Here is a 17,704-nt window from a genome sequence, read left to right on the forward strand (position 1 = left end):
CTAATATGTGTCTTCAATTGGCCAGCCATTGTCTTATACTTTAAAACAAGAATTAATGAACAAGAATCAAAAATACAGATATTAAGGGCAGACCTCTTCATATGAACACCCAAATTATTATTTAAACAACTTCAAACTGTTGGATGCTTTGTGATATAGACTATATTCACTTCACACCTCTGAAACTTGGTCACTTGTAAGATGCATTCTAAGTGCTAAAATGTCAAAACAGAGCCGCACCACCTTAATAATAACAATACTAGAAGAATAGTGCTATGAAGCAAGGAGAAAATAGAAAAAAGAGTATACACACTAGCAAGCAATTATGTCAGTTACTACTCAGGCCAAAATAAATGGTCACGGCTACAGTCATATTAATGTATGTTCAAGAGATCTTGTGTCCTGTGGAGGGGGGGGGGGGGGGACAATAGATGGAAAAAGATAGTAACAAAGATAAAGTGTCAATAAAAAACATTTAAAGAATAAAACTTTGAACTACCAACACTTGTTCCTAAACACTTTTGCAAATGTCTATATATCATTAATTGATCATGATAAAAAGTAAAATTCCTTTCTAGTGTTATACATAGAAACATGCACATTTTGGTAAGGACTAAACAAATTGGTGTGTAGGAGTCTGTTACAGAGGTGTAGACATGCAATCCAATATCTTACAAGATACAAGATGCTAATGTTGTTATGCCAATAATGGGTCTAACAAAAATGTGCATATGACTATGGATTCATTATAACTAGCATTGGAAAAGGTAATTACTGCAATTTACAGCTTGAAAACAGCTCCCTAAAGGAAACTTTGTCCTTAAATAAACTACCTAAGACAGCAAAAACTACCCAATGACTGAAAACAAAGACATTTTGTTTTGAGTTAACAGATTCTTACTGTACAGACAGCTCGGTACCTTAAGAGTTCTGCCAGAAAAACCTGTGATGCCTTTATAAAGCTCTCTATAATATTCAGAATAACTCATTTATAAAGTGCACTATGAATACGAATTTGATCTTTACAACAATAGCTTTCAACTAAGAATTCAATACCCATAAAAAGTTAAAAGATTATAAAACAAAAAAAAGAGCATTGGCATTTACACTACTCCAAAAGCAGAATACAATGTTCTATTTGCCTTAAATTATTAAAAATATTACTCAGCTGCAAAAAGTCTGATCTGAGGTTGAATCAAAATTGTAAAATACATCTACTTGTTCATTGTGATAAATGAGGATCCAGATCAATTGACCTGCTCTCAACTACTGCAATATGATGCAGTCTTCCAAAAAGAGGCAAAATGTTCAAGATCTAGAATCACATTTAAAGTCAACACTGGATCCCTTTCCCTTATTTACATCTTAATAATTATCTTCCTGAAAAATTTACATTCCAAGTGGAAATGAACCTTAAAGGTATACAAGGAAAGGCAGGAAAAAAAAAAATCTACATCAAATAACCTGCTGAATCTCACTGGAAGCCATATTGATGTAAAATACTCTGTTTCACTATTTAGGATGTGTTCACCGTTCACTAAAACTACATATTAAAATAAACACTTCTGAGTACTCTTTACCTATGTATGTGTATATATATATATATATGGTGAATAGATACACACACACCCTAAATTGAAGCCAAGGATATATATTTTTTTACTGAAAGGCAAATAAAGATTTACAGGAACTGTGACATTTGAGTAAAGTGGCAAAGAGTCAAATGTTTCACTACTAATTGCTACTATCGATATACAATAATGACAACAGCAATGGCAGCAACACCAAAATAAAAGGACCACAATTATACATGTGATGTTTGCAATACAAAAGAAAAACACTATGCAAGCACCAGTCAGTCTAAGAAGAACATGTATCATCATTTACATTTTACACAACTGTTTTTGTTAAAACAAAACAGTGGCCAGATAAATAAATTACATAAAATATATTCACACGTTTGTTGAGTATTAATTGCTCTTTCACAGGTCAAAGGGGAAAGCTTCCTATGTGAACTTGGGCATCTCTGGCCTGTAGTCCTTCCTCTCTGAGGTGTTGCGCTTCACTTTGGCCATGGCCGGCTGGCCTTCCTGGTTGAGGGAAGGGCTGGACTGTGACTTCTTCAGGCCAGCATCACCATCTTTGCCAGCGAGCAACTCTTTCACACCTTCCCTCAGCAGCTTCACATACATCTTGTACCGGTTCTCCTACAGAGAAGAAAAATGAAGGTGAGAAATATATTTCCTTTTTATTTTAGTTTCCGTGGATATGAGTTCATGGAAATAGATGAACTTGGGCTGTAAGGATTTTACACAAGAGAAATACATTTCTGCATGAATCTTTTTCTTTTGGTTATGAAAGATTACACCAACTCTTGACATGTTGTGTCAACATTTTTGTTGAGTATAGTTACACAATAAAGTATATGAAAGCCTTGTTGACCATGTACTAAAACAACTGCATAGCCACAATGTCATGCTGAAAGCTTTGAATGTGGAGGGGGTGTCGTGGATGACACGCCTCTTCAACATTGCATGGAAGTCTGGGACAGCGCCTAAGGAGTGGCAGAACGGGGTTTTAAAAAGGGGGACCAGAGAGTGTGTGCCAACTACAAGGGTATCACACTTATCAGCCTCCCTGGTAAAGGTGCTAACTGAAGATGAGTTGAATCACGATAGTTTGTTTGCTAAGCTGTAGTGCTAACGTTAACCACCTAAGGCAATCCTGTTTGCTTCGACAACAGAAGTGGAAACAACGTAATCATTTCAAATGATATCTAGTCAATCTGTTGAAAACAGTGTTGTGTAGACACAATCGATGTATTTGTTCGTTTTTATTTCAAGTCTCCACCTTCGTTGTTTCAGTGAGTGCTGTTGGCCGTGTTGCTTCTTTGCTCCGCAGCTTCACTCGTTGTAATCCAACCAATCAGCGCGCAGCTCATCTATATATTCATGAGCATACCATAAAAGCAGAAAACCTAGCTTTTTTTCCCGGGAAAATTTCACTGGATGTATCAGGGGGCATAGAACAGCACCCGGGCCATTTTCAGCCCAACCAATGTTACTTACCCTATTCGGAGACCTTAAGGAACAGTGTGAAATACCCCAAAAACCCAGTCAATCACCCCTTTAAAGAGGAACAATGGATCTGGAGAAGGCGTATGCCCGGGTCCCCCGGGAGATACCGTGGGAGGTGCTGCGGGAGTACGGGGTGAGGGGGGCCCTTCTTAGGGCGATCCAATCCCTGTACACCCATCAGGACCAATACCTCACGTCACAAAAACAGTTTCTTCCCTTCTGCTGTTGGCCTCTTCAACAAGGCCAAGGGACCACACTGACTCTAATGACTTCCTGCTTAAAACACACTGCTTTTTGCACTGCATTACAAAATTGTATCTTGTACATTTGTATTTTTTGTAATATTTGTATTTTTATATTGTAATTTACGGCAATTTATATTTTATTTTATTGTATATTTAATTCTATTCTAATCCCACTTAGTACTGCTAGTTTATGTACCCTTAGTATAGATAGTCCACATATTTAAATTTTAGGTCCCTATATGTTTATTGTATGCACCTTCCTGCCAAAGCAAATTCCTTGTCTGTGCAAACTTTCATGGCGAATAAATCCCATTCTGATTCTGATTCTGATAGGTGACTGTGACGTAGATAGGTTGTGTTTTGCCCCGCTTATACAAAACCTCAGCTGAAAACGGGTGAGAAACTGTTCAACGGTCTAACTCCACATTTCAGTGCGACAAAGTTTTAGAGCTTTGCACATGCTTTCAGAAACTCATTTCACACATATATAATGTACTGACAAACAAATCATGGAATTTGCTTTACAGCAACTTCAAAGTATTGGATTGTAGAGCTGTGCCTAAGCAGATCCTGACTCGCAAACTGAGGAAGGGCAGGGTGAAGCAATTACACAATTGATTATACACATTAATTAGACTTGTAATTTATGCAGCAATTTACATAAAAATTGTTCAGTTCATAGTTCTCATATAAATACCCTCTGCCTTCTTGCTTGTACAATGTGGAAAGGCAAAGAGTTAGCTGTCAAGGTGAAACCTTTTGTGTTCAGATTACACGTTTTTATCAATGTTGCATAACGTGAAGCTGTGACAATGTTTAAGGGGAGAAAGTTCTTTGAGGAAGTTCTTTGAGCATGTTTTTATTAGTTGCATTGTAAGGCTGGGTGTCAAACCTGCCCCCACCTCTCATATGCTAAAGTCTGGAGTTTATGGACAGTCTCAACATGATGGCTCTCACACCCCATTCAAGATTTGGTCTGATTGGTTGGTCTTGTGTATAAAGGGAATTGTAATGCATTTTTCTGTGGATTCTTCATCTCCTGAGACCTTCTCCTCAGATCTCCCTTGTCATACTGTCCTACTCCTTGCTCACCTCTTTTTTCTTTCTGATTTACAATTATCATGGTAGAGTAGGTAAGATTTAAAGCTTTCATTTTGTAACATGTTTGACTTGTAATTGATTTCATTCATTTGCAATGTTATTAAATGCGCATTTCATTTAACCGTACTTTGACCATTCTTGCTCTGATTTAACCCATAGAGTCAAATAACTATAATTTCCATTCATATTGGCATTATTTGCTTCATGCTAATACACTGTTCAGTTTCCCATCTTCCTTTAAACCATAGGGGAATTCGTTTTGGTTGTTTGGCCAATATTCCAATATTTAACCCCCTACACCAGGGGTCACTAATTGGCGGACCGCGGTCCAGACCCGGACCCAGGTGGTTCCCTATAACCGATATATTAGTATTAGTATTCCAAAAAGACCTAATTTCAGACAAGTATGCATTTGTGCTGCCGGTGGGGAGCACAAAACCGATGTGTTTAATAGTGGTAATGTGAAACGTCACTATCATGGCCGTGGGAACTAGGAGTGCTGTAGCCCCCTGACAGCACGAGAATTTCCAATGATATGACTTGAAAATTCACCACCGCGGCACAGCCCAGACCCGCAGTAGCGGACTGGCCATCGGGAGCACCGGGAGAAGAATAACAATGGAAAACCAGGCTAAGAAACGTAAGGGGCTGAAAAATTAAGAGACAAAAATACATCACCTTCACTAGACAAGGTTTTACCAATTGAAAAACGGCTATGTTCATTTTACATAAAGCTCAAAAACTATTTTGCGCCCAAATAAAGGCCAAAAAATGGTCTTGTGCACTACGCGCGCTCCCAATAAGTATCCTAGCGTTCTCACGAACTAGCATCACATCAAACATAGAATGTGCATGCATTAGCAGGGCAGCTGTGGTGGCGAATACGGGGGCCGGTTCTGGTGGGCAGGTCTGGATCAAAGTCCAGGGCCTATTTTTACTCCCAGTCCATCCCTACCGCCCCGCAACATTAAGCACCCCCCCCCCAGCAGCACCCCCCTGATAAAATAGCTTATTTTCCCGCGGCTATGGTCACTATGACACAAAGCATAGACACTGAACAAAATTACCCCCAGAACTCTGAGGTAAGGGCCAGAAAAATAAACCATAATTGTTACGGACCCTGGACTGAATGGAAATTTGGTTAGTGGACCTTTTGGGGTTCTAATTGAGTACCCCTGCCCTACACTATCTAATGGCTGACTTTCATAATGATAGATTTGCATATGTCTATGTGTTGCAATCCCTTTTAAGGTCTAGAGCAGGGGTATCAAACTCATTTTCACAGAGGGCCACATCAGCATTATGGTTGCCCTAAAAGGGCCAGTTGTAACTACAATGTAACATCAGTAACGATGTAAAAACAATGTTTTAGTTGTATCTTTTGTGAACATAGGGACTATTCTGCTGCAATTGCAATTTGGCATATTTATCTTTGTGTTTGCTGTCAATATGCCGACGGAGATTGTACTATTTAACGACCGACAGCGCCTTAAAACTCAAAATACATACCTTTTTTTCTCCTTGAAGCACAAACATTCGCTTTCCCAGTAGTGATGGGAAGTTCGGATCATTTTACTGATTCGGTTCTTTGAATCTCGTTCAGTAAAATTAACTAATCTTTTTTCGAGTCATTCGTTCATTTCAATGGGGGGGGGGGGGGGGGGGGCTATCCGTCCACTGCAAACACGTATCATATTCTCATGTAGGTTAGTGCATGACATGTGCACCAGCAGATACTATTTTAAAAGAAATTCCTGCATTAAAATAATGTATCATGAGAGTTTGTATGATTTGGTCATTTATTATTACACTAGCATTTAATTATCACGGCAAACAATTACACTGTTTGCACTAAACTGTAAGTGTAAATGTAAAGTAAAAATAACAAAACCAGTCAGTATGATGACTTGAGCGAATATCATTCACATTTTACTAAAACAGCGGCCACGCGAAAGTGAATGAGGAAACTGTTTCCTCTACTAAAAAATACAATGCAGGTCACGTGAAAAATGATCCAAAGACTCGTAGAAAGACCGAGTCGGGAAATGAACGAATCGTTCCCTCTAGCGTTTCCTCTAGCTACCACTTCAGAGCTTATGCAGGTCACGTGAAAAATGATCCAAAGACTCGTACCCGAAGACCGAGTCAGGAAATGAACGAATCACTTCTGTTTACTTGGACGAGCCTATGCAACAGTCCCGATGCGCGGCCACGAGAAAATGAACGAATCACTCTTTGAGAGGACTCGTTACTCCCGAGTCCTTGTAAGGGTTCGTTCAAAATGAACGAATCGTTCACTAATGACACATCACTATTTCCCATCTTTATGGAAACTGCCTTCCATCCATGGCCGGATGCAGCCTGCTTAGACTGTGGGTGCAGTGAACATTTTTGGGGGGTATCATGATCACTGAAGGAGATCGTAATTTTTTTAATATTGATAGGCCTACCATTTTTGAGACTGCTTATCGATCCGAATGTTAATCAGGCGTAGAGCCAGGCGTTGTAAACATTTGGGGATTAGCCCAAACCTAGGACCTCAACACTTAATGCGAGCATGCATAGCGCGAGAGTGACATTTTTTGTCCTTCATTTGAGCGCAGAATAGCTTTTTGAGCTTTATGTAAAATAAACATTTACGTTTTCCAATTGGTAAGGTGATGTCTTTATAATTTTTGGCTCCAAATTGTCAACAGGGGAAGCAGAAATATGCTAGCTTGGCTGAGTAGGAGTTCGAGAGCAATACCAACTTGGGTTGAATGCCCGAGGACCTTGGCTGAAAATGCGCATGGGATATATTTGCAGAACCGGCTGCATTGGAGTGCTGTCATTCAAACCATGCTCGCCTTCACCCAGTTAAACTTTGCATTGAACACTGATGTGTATACACTGCTTTCTAGAGGCGGGATGTCATCACTTTGCCTTAATATAATCTAAATGCACTGTGAGAGATGTAGTTTATGGTCAATGCACGCTGTAAAGCAGCGTAGACTTATTTCAATATACCGTTTAAGCTTCCGCAGGCCACATAAAATGACGTGGCGGGCCACGAGTTTGACACTTGTGGTCTAGAGAATAAATCACTGCCATCGAGAATTTCTTCTTTTCTCTTGAGAATAATAAATGAGCGAAGCTAGTTCAGGCAGGGCAATCGGGCAGCGCGCATCATCCGCTCACTACCACACGTGTGTTAGCCAGTGGTGAGGTTCGTGGCTGGGGAGGCACTGACTCTTTCAAAGTCAGATTTATGAATTCAACAGAGCAGCATCAATTCATCATTCAACTGGCTGCTTGCATATTGACTAATGGTTATGTTTTATATCCCATATCAGCATTCTTTACACACGCATAGGTAAGGTAGCTACATATTTGGCCGAAGAAAAGCTTAAATTTATAGCGGCTCAGAGAGGGCGCATTTGCTCTGTACCCTCCGTTTTCTTAATTTTCCCATCACAATTCTACAATTCATACTCATTCAATACAAAGGAAAGTATATAAAGTCCATAACAAAAAGACAAATGTTGTTTTAGCTCCGGCATCGGATTTATCACTTCCAGTTTTGATTGAAAGTCCAGTTTTGAGAAATGTTTTAGCTTTTATATATATAATCTTACTTTTGCAGTCAGGGCAAAAAATAAAAAATAAACGGACTGATAGGGCGCACTTTTTCTACTTCACTTTTTTAGCTAGCAACAACTACCGACAACGCCATTGGTCTGTAATACATGAAGAAGAACAATAGCAGAACAAGCCTGTGTGCTCACACGACCCCTTCAGTGAGGCAGAAGTATATGGAACGCCGAGTTAGTCAAAATTAAATAAATAAATAAATAGGTAAATAAATACATAAATAAATATGGCTATGAAATAAATTCTGAAATTAAAAAAAGATGGCAATACATATATAAATATAGCATTATATGATTATATAGCTGAATCCATTTACTGACATCAATAAATAAATACATTTATTTATTTCATGGGACTTTTATTTCCTAATGCCACATTTATTTATTTTTTGAGACTTTTACACACCACATTTATTTCCACATATATTTCCACACCACATTTATTTCCACACCACATTTATTTTTGTGCTGTATCTATTTCCGATCTCACATGCAAACTAGAGGGGCGTGGTTATCTTCGGACCAACGCAGCTGCACACAAGATCGAAGGCAGATAGGGACACCTAGATTCGGTAGATGATGGAAGACATTAGTCGTGTCAGAGATCGCATGCTGGCTTTATAGATCAAATTTATCAGCATGGCTTGTCAAGATGTATTATTTTGGCAAACATTGTAGATTTTGTAGAGGTACTTGGGCGGATAAGTGCTCTACAGAACATAGATATTGAAGTCTTAAATACCACCTAGGAAGACGTAGTGGTGACAGTGATTGTTAGCTTTGCGGACGAGTTACACGTCACATGAGCTAAAGCAATGTTTACAAAGGTAACTTCAGCGCTACGTCGCAGCTATCAAAGACCTAGTCCCCACACGTAGGCTACTAGGTCACCACCATCACTCCCATTGGGATCCAATGATAAAAAGGCAGAGACGACACAGACATTGTGGGCAGAGCTTGTCTACATTGTATGCTTTTTGGCAGTGCGATGCCACTGTCACCCCCCCATACAGGTAGCTCTACAGCTATCCCCTTAGCACAGGTGCTGGACACCCACGGTGTTATCGCCCTGGTTTCCAGACTACCTGGTTTCTGTAAGCATGCGAGCCGTGCGTTCACCTAACAGCAGCAGCTGCCGTTGGCCTCTATCATCAGATTCATCACACAACATTCAACATTATTGGCGAATTTCATCTCATATTTGCTGCTATAGGCTAAGAAAATAAAACAGTTGCAAGCTGGCATGAAGTGAGATTCGATCGCACTAGAGCAAAAATACACGATTGTTGGTCCGTTGAAGCTATTCAGGCTCATGGATGAAAGGAGCTTGTAGTCACAAATTTATTGGCATTTAAGCAACATTTTGTATGGCCTGGGTTCATCGAAAACAGCTGGTTATCGTGGGCACACCAGAAAATACCGGAATGTGTAGGCTAATCGCGTAGGCCTATTTGGGGTTGTCTTGAGGCAATAGCCAAATTTCCCACAATACCACAGCCCCTTATGAAACTACATCTTACAAATTAGCCTACTTAAATCGTCATTGTGAACCCAGACAATAGGTTACGATCAAAATACGCTAAACCCTAAAGGAAGATTCTTGTTGTGGCTTTCTACACTTGCCGTCTTGCACACAAACACGGTGCTTGATAAGTCTCAAACCATTTAAGACTTAGCACTTATCCGCCCAAGTACCTCTACAAAATCTACAATGTGTGCCAAAATAATACATCCTGACAAGCCATGCTGATCAATTTGATCTATAAGGCCAGCATGCGATCTCTGACACGACTAATGTCTTCCATCATCTACCGAATCTAGGTGTCCCTATCTGCCTTCGATCTTGTGTGGAGCTGCGTTGGTCTGAAGATAACCATGCCCCTCTCGCTTGCATGTGAGATCGGAAATAAATACAGCACAGAAATAAATGTGGTGTGGAAATAAATGTGGAAATAAATGTGGTGTGTAAAAGTCTCAAAAAATAAATAAATGTGGCATTAGGAAATAAAAGTCCCATGAAATAAATAAATGTTGTCTTTACAAAAACATCATTTTGAAATAAATATATTTATTTATTTATTGATGTTGGTAAATGGATTTAGCTATATAATTATATAATGCTATATATATATATATATTTATATATGTATTGCCATCTTTCTTTTATTTCTGAATTTATTTCATAGCCATATTTATTTATGTATTTATTTACCTATTTATTTAATTTTGACTAACTCGGCGTTCCATAGAAGTAGGCCCTACTGGCTGCCTCCCCTCCTGCTTTTTCACTGCGGCGTTATTTCAGATTAGCAAGACTAATATGTTATACACATACGTAAAATATATGGCCTAGACTATGGAATGTGAGAACGTATAATAAAAGTGTGTACAAACATTACATTGGTGACATACAGAGAGATCAATTGCACATGCTCAAGTTGAGCAAAAAAATGAGCAGCTCAACCCAGTTTGTGATGGATTGCGCAATCCAAGAGGAGGCTCGGCTAGTCGCTGCCTCCTTTCGCGTCTTTCCCCGTATTTGAACAGGAAATTACACAAATTCAGCGATATTGACTATTAAAATCATTGGAATGATTGGAATCATACAATAATTACATTTCTATCACAGATCAGCGGACAATTATTTTTTTAATTTTTCATCATTATTTGTTTTTTAAATTTCATGATGACATCGTGCGGTCAGGGGAGGCAATTTCATTGCCTCCCCTGACCGCACGTCACTGGTGTTAGCCAGCACAAGCCCATTGGGCCATGTCTGATAAGACAGCCTCAAAAGGCCGTTGTATGATCAGTGCTGCTGCCGCCCTCCACCATCCCCTTCTTCCCCTTTCTGTCTGTATGTTCTATCCGTCAGGGGGATTATGTCTCTATTGCTCCCTGCCTCATATGTTATGTATGTATGTGTTGCATCGAGGACGCAGGGAGTGCTTCCCTTAAATTATCCACTCCGCCAAAATCAAATCTTTGTCCATGTCATGGTATCAATAAATGCTCAAATCTAATACGTGATTGTCTTGACTGAACTACCCTTTGCGGAGTTCTTTAGGCAAATTGTTAACTTTTTACTGTCTCAAAGACTGAAAATTGTCCTTATGAAAACAATAAAATCCCAGAAATCCTGCACATACGGACACCCTAAAGGGCATGTAAAAAACCTGTGGAAAAACTAAACCTAAACTAAAAACTTGGACATCATCATGAACTCATCAAACAAGACAACAATTCATCGAAATGCTATATCAATAAGTTTGAATGACTTACAGGTCATAAGGTCATTTGCCCAGCACATATTAAAGTGCAGGGGCTGAATGAAACAAAACATTTATACATGTTACATACTGTATATGTTCATTTTGCTATGTAGAATAACAGACAAGCATGCACTGGTACAGAAAACTGACCAGTCGCAAGCTGCTTCAACCCCAGTGCCCCTCACTGATGCTCACAAAAAAATGCTTACCTCAAACTCCAGGTAGTGCTCTTTGAGTCTGTACTCATCAACATCCTTGGCTTTGACCTTTTTGTCTGGAGGATAGCACCTGTGTTCTGCCAACTCTGTGGAGATGTGCTTCAGCTTTGCCTCGTGAGACTTTAACTGCTCTTCCTGTAATGGTTAGGCACACAGAGGATAATCAAATAAAACTAATAAGTGTAAAGTAATAAAGCAACATTCCACCACTTTGGACATTATTTACCTGTGACATCCTTGTCGTGGTTGCAGGTAGCAATGGACGGCTAAATTTCTTCTGTGAGCCAATGGCAGCAGGGAATGATGGGGCAGAGAACATGGCTGCCACCGAATTGACTACTGTAATCCAAGAGTCCATTTCATCTGAGCTCCTGGAAGAAAAAGAAACAAATGTACACTACTGACAGACAAGAAAAACACTTCCTTTGAATGAAGACATATAGATTAAAAATAATCCTTTGTGTAAAGCAATCATTCAGAATTTTCTAAAAGGTGTTTGGATAATTGGATAGTTTTGTGAAAGTGTGAATTCTTTAAAAGATTAACATGCCCGGTAAACTACAGTAAGGTTAACAGTAGAAGATATAAATCCCCAACTTTGTCCTTTTAAATTGCTTTCCCATTCACTGCACTTACTCACTATTGCCACCTTCATTGATAAGACCTTTTTTAGGGTTTGCTTGAATGCTGTGTTAAGTATAAAACAAAATTGGACAGACTAATGGCCAATATGTGTTTTAACAGTGCTTAAACCCAAGCATGAAATTAGATTTCGGCTCTACAAGTATTCCTTCAGTTTTATTTATATGGCACTGGCTCAACTTGGAATTATACAGTAGCAAGTTTAGTGGTGGTAAATTATGCATATCCCCTGAAGCCTCCCCCACGCACTTACTGGGCCTGGAAGAGGAAGACTCTCCAGTCTGCTGTCTTGAGCTTCAGCACATTTGGCTTTTTCTCATAGTCTACAGCTTGGATTGACAGAGAATGGTGGATACTGACAGCATTCTTCAGGTCTTCCTCTGAGAGTGCTTTCTCAGGCTTGTATTCGTCCTGTGGGAGTGAACATATAAATGTTGCGGGCATGGCACTGTTGAGGTAGAGCACCTTAAACAATAGTACAGAGTGGCCTGACCAACAAGCCTAAGGCCATGTTACAGTGTTCAATTTAGTTAAGAGGTATAGACTTTCACTTGGCCATTTGAAAACACAATTTCCCTTTTCCTGAAACCATTCTGCGGTAGACATTAGCTTTAGAACTCGCAGACATACAGTTTACCCAAACACACTCCTACAATTCTCTAGAATGAGACAATTCATGCCTCTCCATAAGTGATCAAAGCTGCCTGAGTATTGAGGAGGAGCTCCTGCATAAAATGAACAAACAATTGAATGGGAAACTGAAGTTAACAAATTACTTAACCTATGGAAAAAAGTTAGCGTTAACCGAACGTTATCTGAATTGAGCAAGAAAGACAAGAACGATCTTAAAACTGATTTTACGTTAGCTGAAATAATTGAACATTGGCGAACTGTAGGAGTCCATAAAAACAAAGCAGAAAAGAAACTAATATTGAAGATTACTGTACATCTAATTGGCAAATGTCTTCTCAACTCTGTCCTCAAAGCAGCAACACCTTTTTGTGCCACAAGGCAATACACCGCTAACACCTTTGACCGAGGTAAACACCAAGCCCCAGCAGCCCACTACTAGACAGTGTAACTTCTGTAAAAGACAGGGACACACCGACATGCCATGTTGGAATCTTGGCAGAAGTATTCCTCCCACACGCTTGTTTTATTCTAACAACAAAGTTAGATTTTGTCGTGCTTGTCTACGAAGTGGCCACACTGAGTCCAAATGTTAGGATCTCGGAAAGGGGAGGCCTCCTCCATTTTACATGCAGCAAACGCTGGAGATACATTGGGCAAAAATACCTTTGACTTAAGACATGCAATTCTATCTCTTACATTTCCTTAATTCAGGTCCAAGTTGTGAGATTGCTACATTCCTACTGTATCCTGTGTCTTTGATGTAGTTAAAAGATTCAGTTGTGGTCAGTTTTATTTTGTTGCTGCGCCAGTTCCTTTAGCATATGCACAGTGCATATTATTTGTCCATCCATGGCTTCCTATGTTGGTTTGTGTGGATGAGAATTGGGTATTGTGGATCAGTATGTACCTTTGTGTGTTTTATAGAGTTGATGGTAAATGTTCTAGGCTTAAGCTAAACTGACAATGGATTGGTAGAACTTGTATTTTATTTTATTATTACTGTTTAATTTGTGTTTTGTTTATTTTGGACCCAAGAACAATGTTTTGTTTTAATTTCTATTTTAATCTATGCTAGATGATAGGGAGTCAAGTGGTTGAGCGGTTAGGGAATCGGGCTAGTAATCAGAAGGTTGCCAGTTCGATTCCCGGCTGTGCAAAATGACGTTGTGTCCTTGGGCAAGGCACTTCACCCTACTTGCCTCGGGGGGAATGTCCCTGTACTTACTGTAAGTCGCTCTGGATAAGAGCGTCTGCTAAATGACTAAATGTTATGATATGTAATGATATGTTTGTGTACCTCTTATCTATCAAAAGGGAGGACTGTTGTCCACCTATTTTTTTCCATTGAGTTTTAGGACACTGTCTCACTAATTTCAATTTTTTATTCAATCCGACTCTCTCAGACCCGACCACTCCATACTTTACAATTTTCATTGTTAACCAAGTGCTGTGCTTCAAGTGTATTCTGCTGCAAGAGGACAAGGACAAGTAGCAGGAATATGTTAGGCACATCTGCGTGCCAGTAGACAATGGTTCTTCCAAGTGATCCTCTGAGCAAACAGCCATGATCATTAGGATCTCAATGCTGACCTGTCTGTGATCAAGTTCCTCTCTCCTATGGGTGCAGGTTAAAACACGATGAACACTGCAGCTTTTGCCTTTGCTTTTGTGTCCAAGAGGGAGGATTGTAAGGGTGGGTGTCAACCTGCCCCCACCTCTCATATGCTAAAGTCTGGAGATTCTGGACAGACTCTCTACTCGATGGCTCTCACACCCCATTGTGTAAAGATTTGGTCTGATTGGTTGTTCTTGTGTGTAAAAGGAATTGTAATGCATTGTTCTGTGGATTATTGATCTCCTGAGACATTCTCCTCAGCTCTGGCTTGTACTCTAACCCTAAAGGCCGCAGTATGCTTCTCCGACTCCGTTAACGGATGGGCGGGCTTACGGATACGGACGGATATGGACGGATTGACTGCGTTTATGGTATCTCCGTAGGCTGTGGGTGCTGAAAACAATTCACCGCCAGAAGAGTAGGTGGCGCAACGTTTTTTTGTAAGTTGTCGTCGAGTGTTTATTTACCTAGGTTATGGAGAAGTCGGAGCAAATTTACAAATTAGCCGTTTCATCAATAAAATACGCCCATTTTCAGCAACTACACTGCCCAGTTCTCGTCACATTCTAATTCAGATGCTGATTTACATGTACTGTTAAGCTGAAATATGAATTGTAAAAACTTACAGCAATGGCGGTCAAAGGATTCTGTTCATCCCCTTTATCATGGCAACCCCGCCCCTGACGCAAGCGGTTCTTAATACTGACCAATCACAGCCAAGGGGGTATTTGTAACTATCCGAAATTACAACGGATAGTTAGAAAATTCACGAGGTGCACGTCGAGCTCTCCGGGGCTCTCCGAGGGCACTCGGAGAGCTCAGAGAGGGCGTTCCCCGTAGAGGAGGGCGTTCCCATGTGTCCGTTTTTTGGAAAACGGAGAAGCATATATCGGCCTTTACCCTCACATCTTGCTTTCTGTCTCTGATTTACAATAATTATGGTAGCATAGGTAAGAGTTAACCTTCATTTTGTAACATGTTTGCCTTGTAATTGATTTAATTCATTAGCAATGTTATTAAATGTTTATTTAATTTAACCTTGCTTTGACCATTCTAGCTCAGATTTAACCCATAGAGTCAAAAAGCTATGATTCTATTTGTATTGGCATTATTTGGTTCATGCTAATACACTGTTCAGTTTCCCATCTTCCTTTGAAACCATAGGGGAATTAATTTTGGTTGTTTGGCCAATATTTAACCCCCTACAGCATGAGGTTCTTGGGATGGAAATGCTGTATTTTGGTTTTCCAAATAAATGTTTGGGCAAATGTTTTTCATTTAAGTCATTACATTGTGTCATCTGTCAGTGTTGTAGTACTCGAGACCTGTCTCAAGACCACATTTTGAAGGTCGCGGTCTTGTCTCGGAATCAAGACCGTGTTATCACCCAACTGGTCCCTAACTGGTTCCCCAGCTGTGCGTTCACCCATCAGTCTTCCTCTATCACCTGATTTGTCACAAATTCACAAACATATTACTGCCAATTTTCAAGTCGGATCTCATATTTGCTGCGGCGAATATGAAAGTACAGGCTAGGAACGCACTACATTACATCCATTCACGACAAAATAAATGGAGACAAAATAAAACATTTACAGGCTCGCATGAAGTGGGATTCTATCGCACTTGAGCAAAAACACGTATTACACCAAAGCCCATTGCAGTACACTGCAAGCTATTCTATCTCCTGAAAGATTAGCTAAATTGTTACGTATTTATGAACTTTGTTGGCCTTCAGGTAACATCTTGTTTTGGCTTCTTCTGAAACAACTGGTTACCATAGACACTACCCGAAAGTAGGCTACAGGGAGTCAGATGGCTGAGCGGTGAGGGAGTCGGGCTAGTAGTTCGATTCCCAGCCGCGCAAAATGATGTTGTGTCCTTGGGCAAGGCACTTCACCCTACTTGCTTCGGGGGGAATGTCCCTGTACTTTGCCACTGCTTCCACTCCTCCTGCAGAACCACAGCTTAGCCCTTTCAGCTGTGTTACAGTTCCCCAATCACCCACTTTCACACCTAGTCCACGAACAGACCCCTTGTCCTCTGATCTCAGCAAGATGGTCGACTCAACTGACGACAGACCCTCAATGTCAGTCACTCCAAAGGAATGTAAGTATACAGTACCAGTCAAAAGTTTGGACACATTTTCCCATGTGTCCAAACTTTTGACTGGTACTGTAGATGCAATTTATTTCTATCGACAACATACTGAATACATGCAGGAGTGTCATGTCCCACAGTAGGACTTGGGATTTTTCGGAAATTGATGCTGCATTCAATTACCATTGAGGCTTTTGTAAACAACTCTGTCTTGTCATTTTCAGTAATAGCTGAAATCTGGTCAGGTCAACGGCAAGGTGTGCTGTGGAGCAAAGTTGGGCCGTACAAAATATTTGCCGCTGGCCTGCAGAATCTGGCCCCCGGAAAGGAGGCAACCGAACTCCCCATTTTCAATCACGAGTTCTGCATAAAGTTTCCCTTTCCTCTGGTCCTTGTGCCAGCATGTTCTTGTCACCCTCCCACCCTGCCCCTTCCCTGCTTCCCCCTGTCATCTATCCAAGCTGCTTGAGCTCTTGCTCGGCCGTAACCCACTAGGACTCTCAGCCACACCCCGAGATCAATGCCTGGTAAATATGCATGCACCCTTCACATCATCATTCATTCCTGTGCATCCCAGCAATCTCACACTTAGGCTCGGCTCTGCTACCAGCCTCCACCAAACTCCATCAGGCTCGGCTCTGCTACCAGCTCTGTTTCAATAAAAGCATATCTTACTCAATCTCTGGCGTGTTACTAAACTGAAATTTAAAAGATGTGTGACACACTAGGGGTGGAACGGTACACTGAAGTCAAGGTTCGGTTCATACCGCGGTTCAGACATCACGGTTCGGAACGAGTTCAGTACAACGGAGGGAAAAGCAAAACAAACCAGGTTCCTCTACGAGTGAATATGGGCGCATTGAACATACAACATGTAAATTCCGATTGCGTCAGTGATTTGTTTGGCCCTATTTGTATGTGTATCTAATGGCTGGTTAAGCACTGTATGGAGGAGAAGTTGGACAGTTTGTTTTTTGTCTCGTTCCAGTGATTGGCACATCTGGCTGATGGCGTTGGATATTTTTTGTAATTTAGCACACACCAGATGCGTTAGCATGTTAGATGTATTTCCACTCACATACCCCACAACCAGTGACGTGCGGTGATATCAGTAACCCAGCTAACACATGACGTTGTGGCAACGTGCTCAGATGGTAACCCGCGACGTTACC

The 17,704-nt window shown here is 40.5% G+C and overlaps 1 protein-coding gene across 4 annotated transcripts in view; it reads right to left on the minus strand.

Annotated features, from left to right (window-relative positions):
• Positions 1–1,635: 1,635 nt before the first annotated feature.
• Positions 1,636–17,704, minus strand: part of psd3l (pleckstrin and Sec7 domain containing 3, like) — a 201,338-nt gene continuing 185,269 nt past the window's right edge. For all 4 annotated transcript variants that reach the window (XM_067258060.1, XM_067258059.1, XM_067258061.1 and 1 more), the window contains 4 exons: positions 12,438–12,595; positions 11,769–11,913; positions 11,534–11,677; positions 1,636–2,207 (listed from right to left, as the gene is read on the minus strand). In XM_067258060.1, coding sequence (XP_067114161.1) covers positions 2,007–2,207; positions 11,534–11,677; positions 11,769–11,913; positions 12,438–12,595 — 648 coding nt within the window. In that variant the 3' untranslated portion in view covers positions 1,636–2,006. The remainder of the gene's footprint in view (positions 2,208–11,533; positions 11,678–11,768; positions 11,914–12,437; positions 12,596–17,704) is intronic.

This window comes from Osmerus mordax, chromosome 20, assembly GCF_038355195.1.
Source record: "Osmerus mordax isolate fOsmMor3 chromosome 20, fOsmMor3.pri, whole genome shotgun sequence".
NCBI lineage: Eukaryota > Metazoa > Chordata > Actinopteri > Osmeriformes > Osmeridae > Osmerus > Osmerus mordax.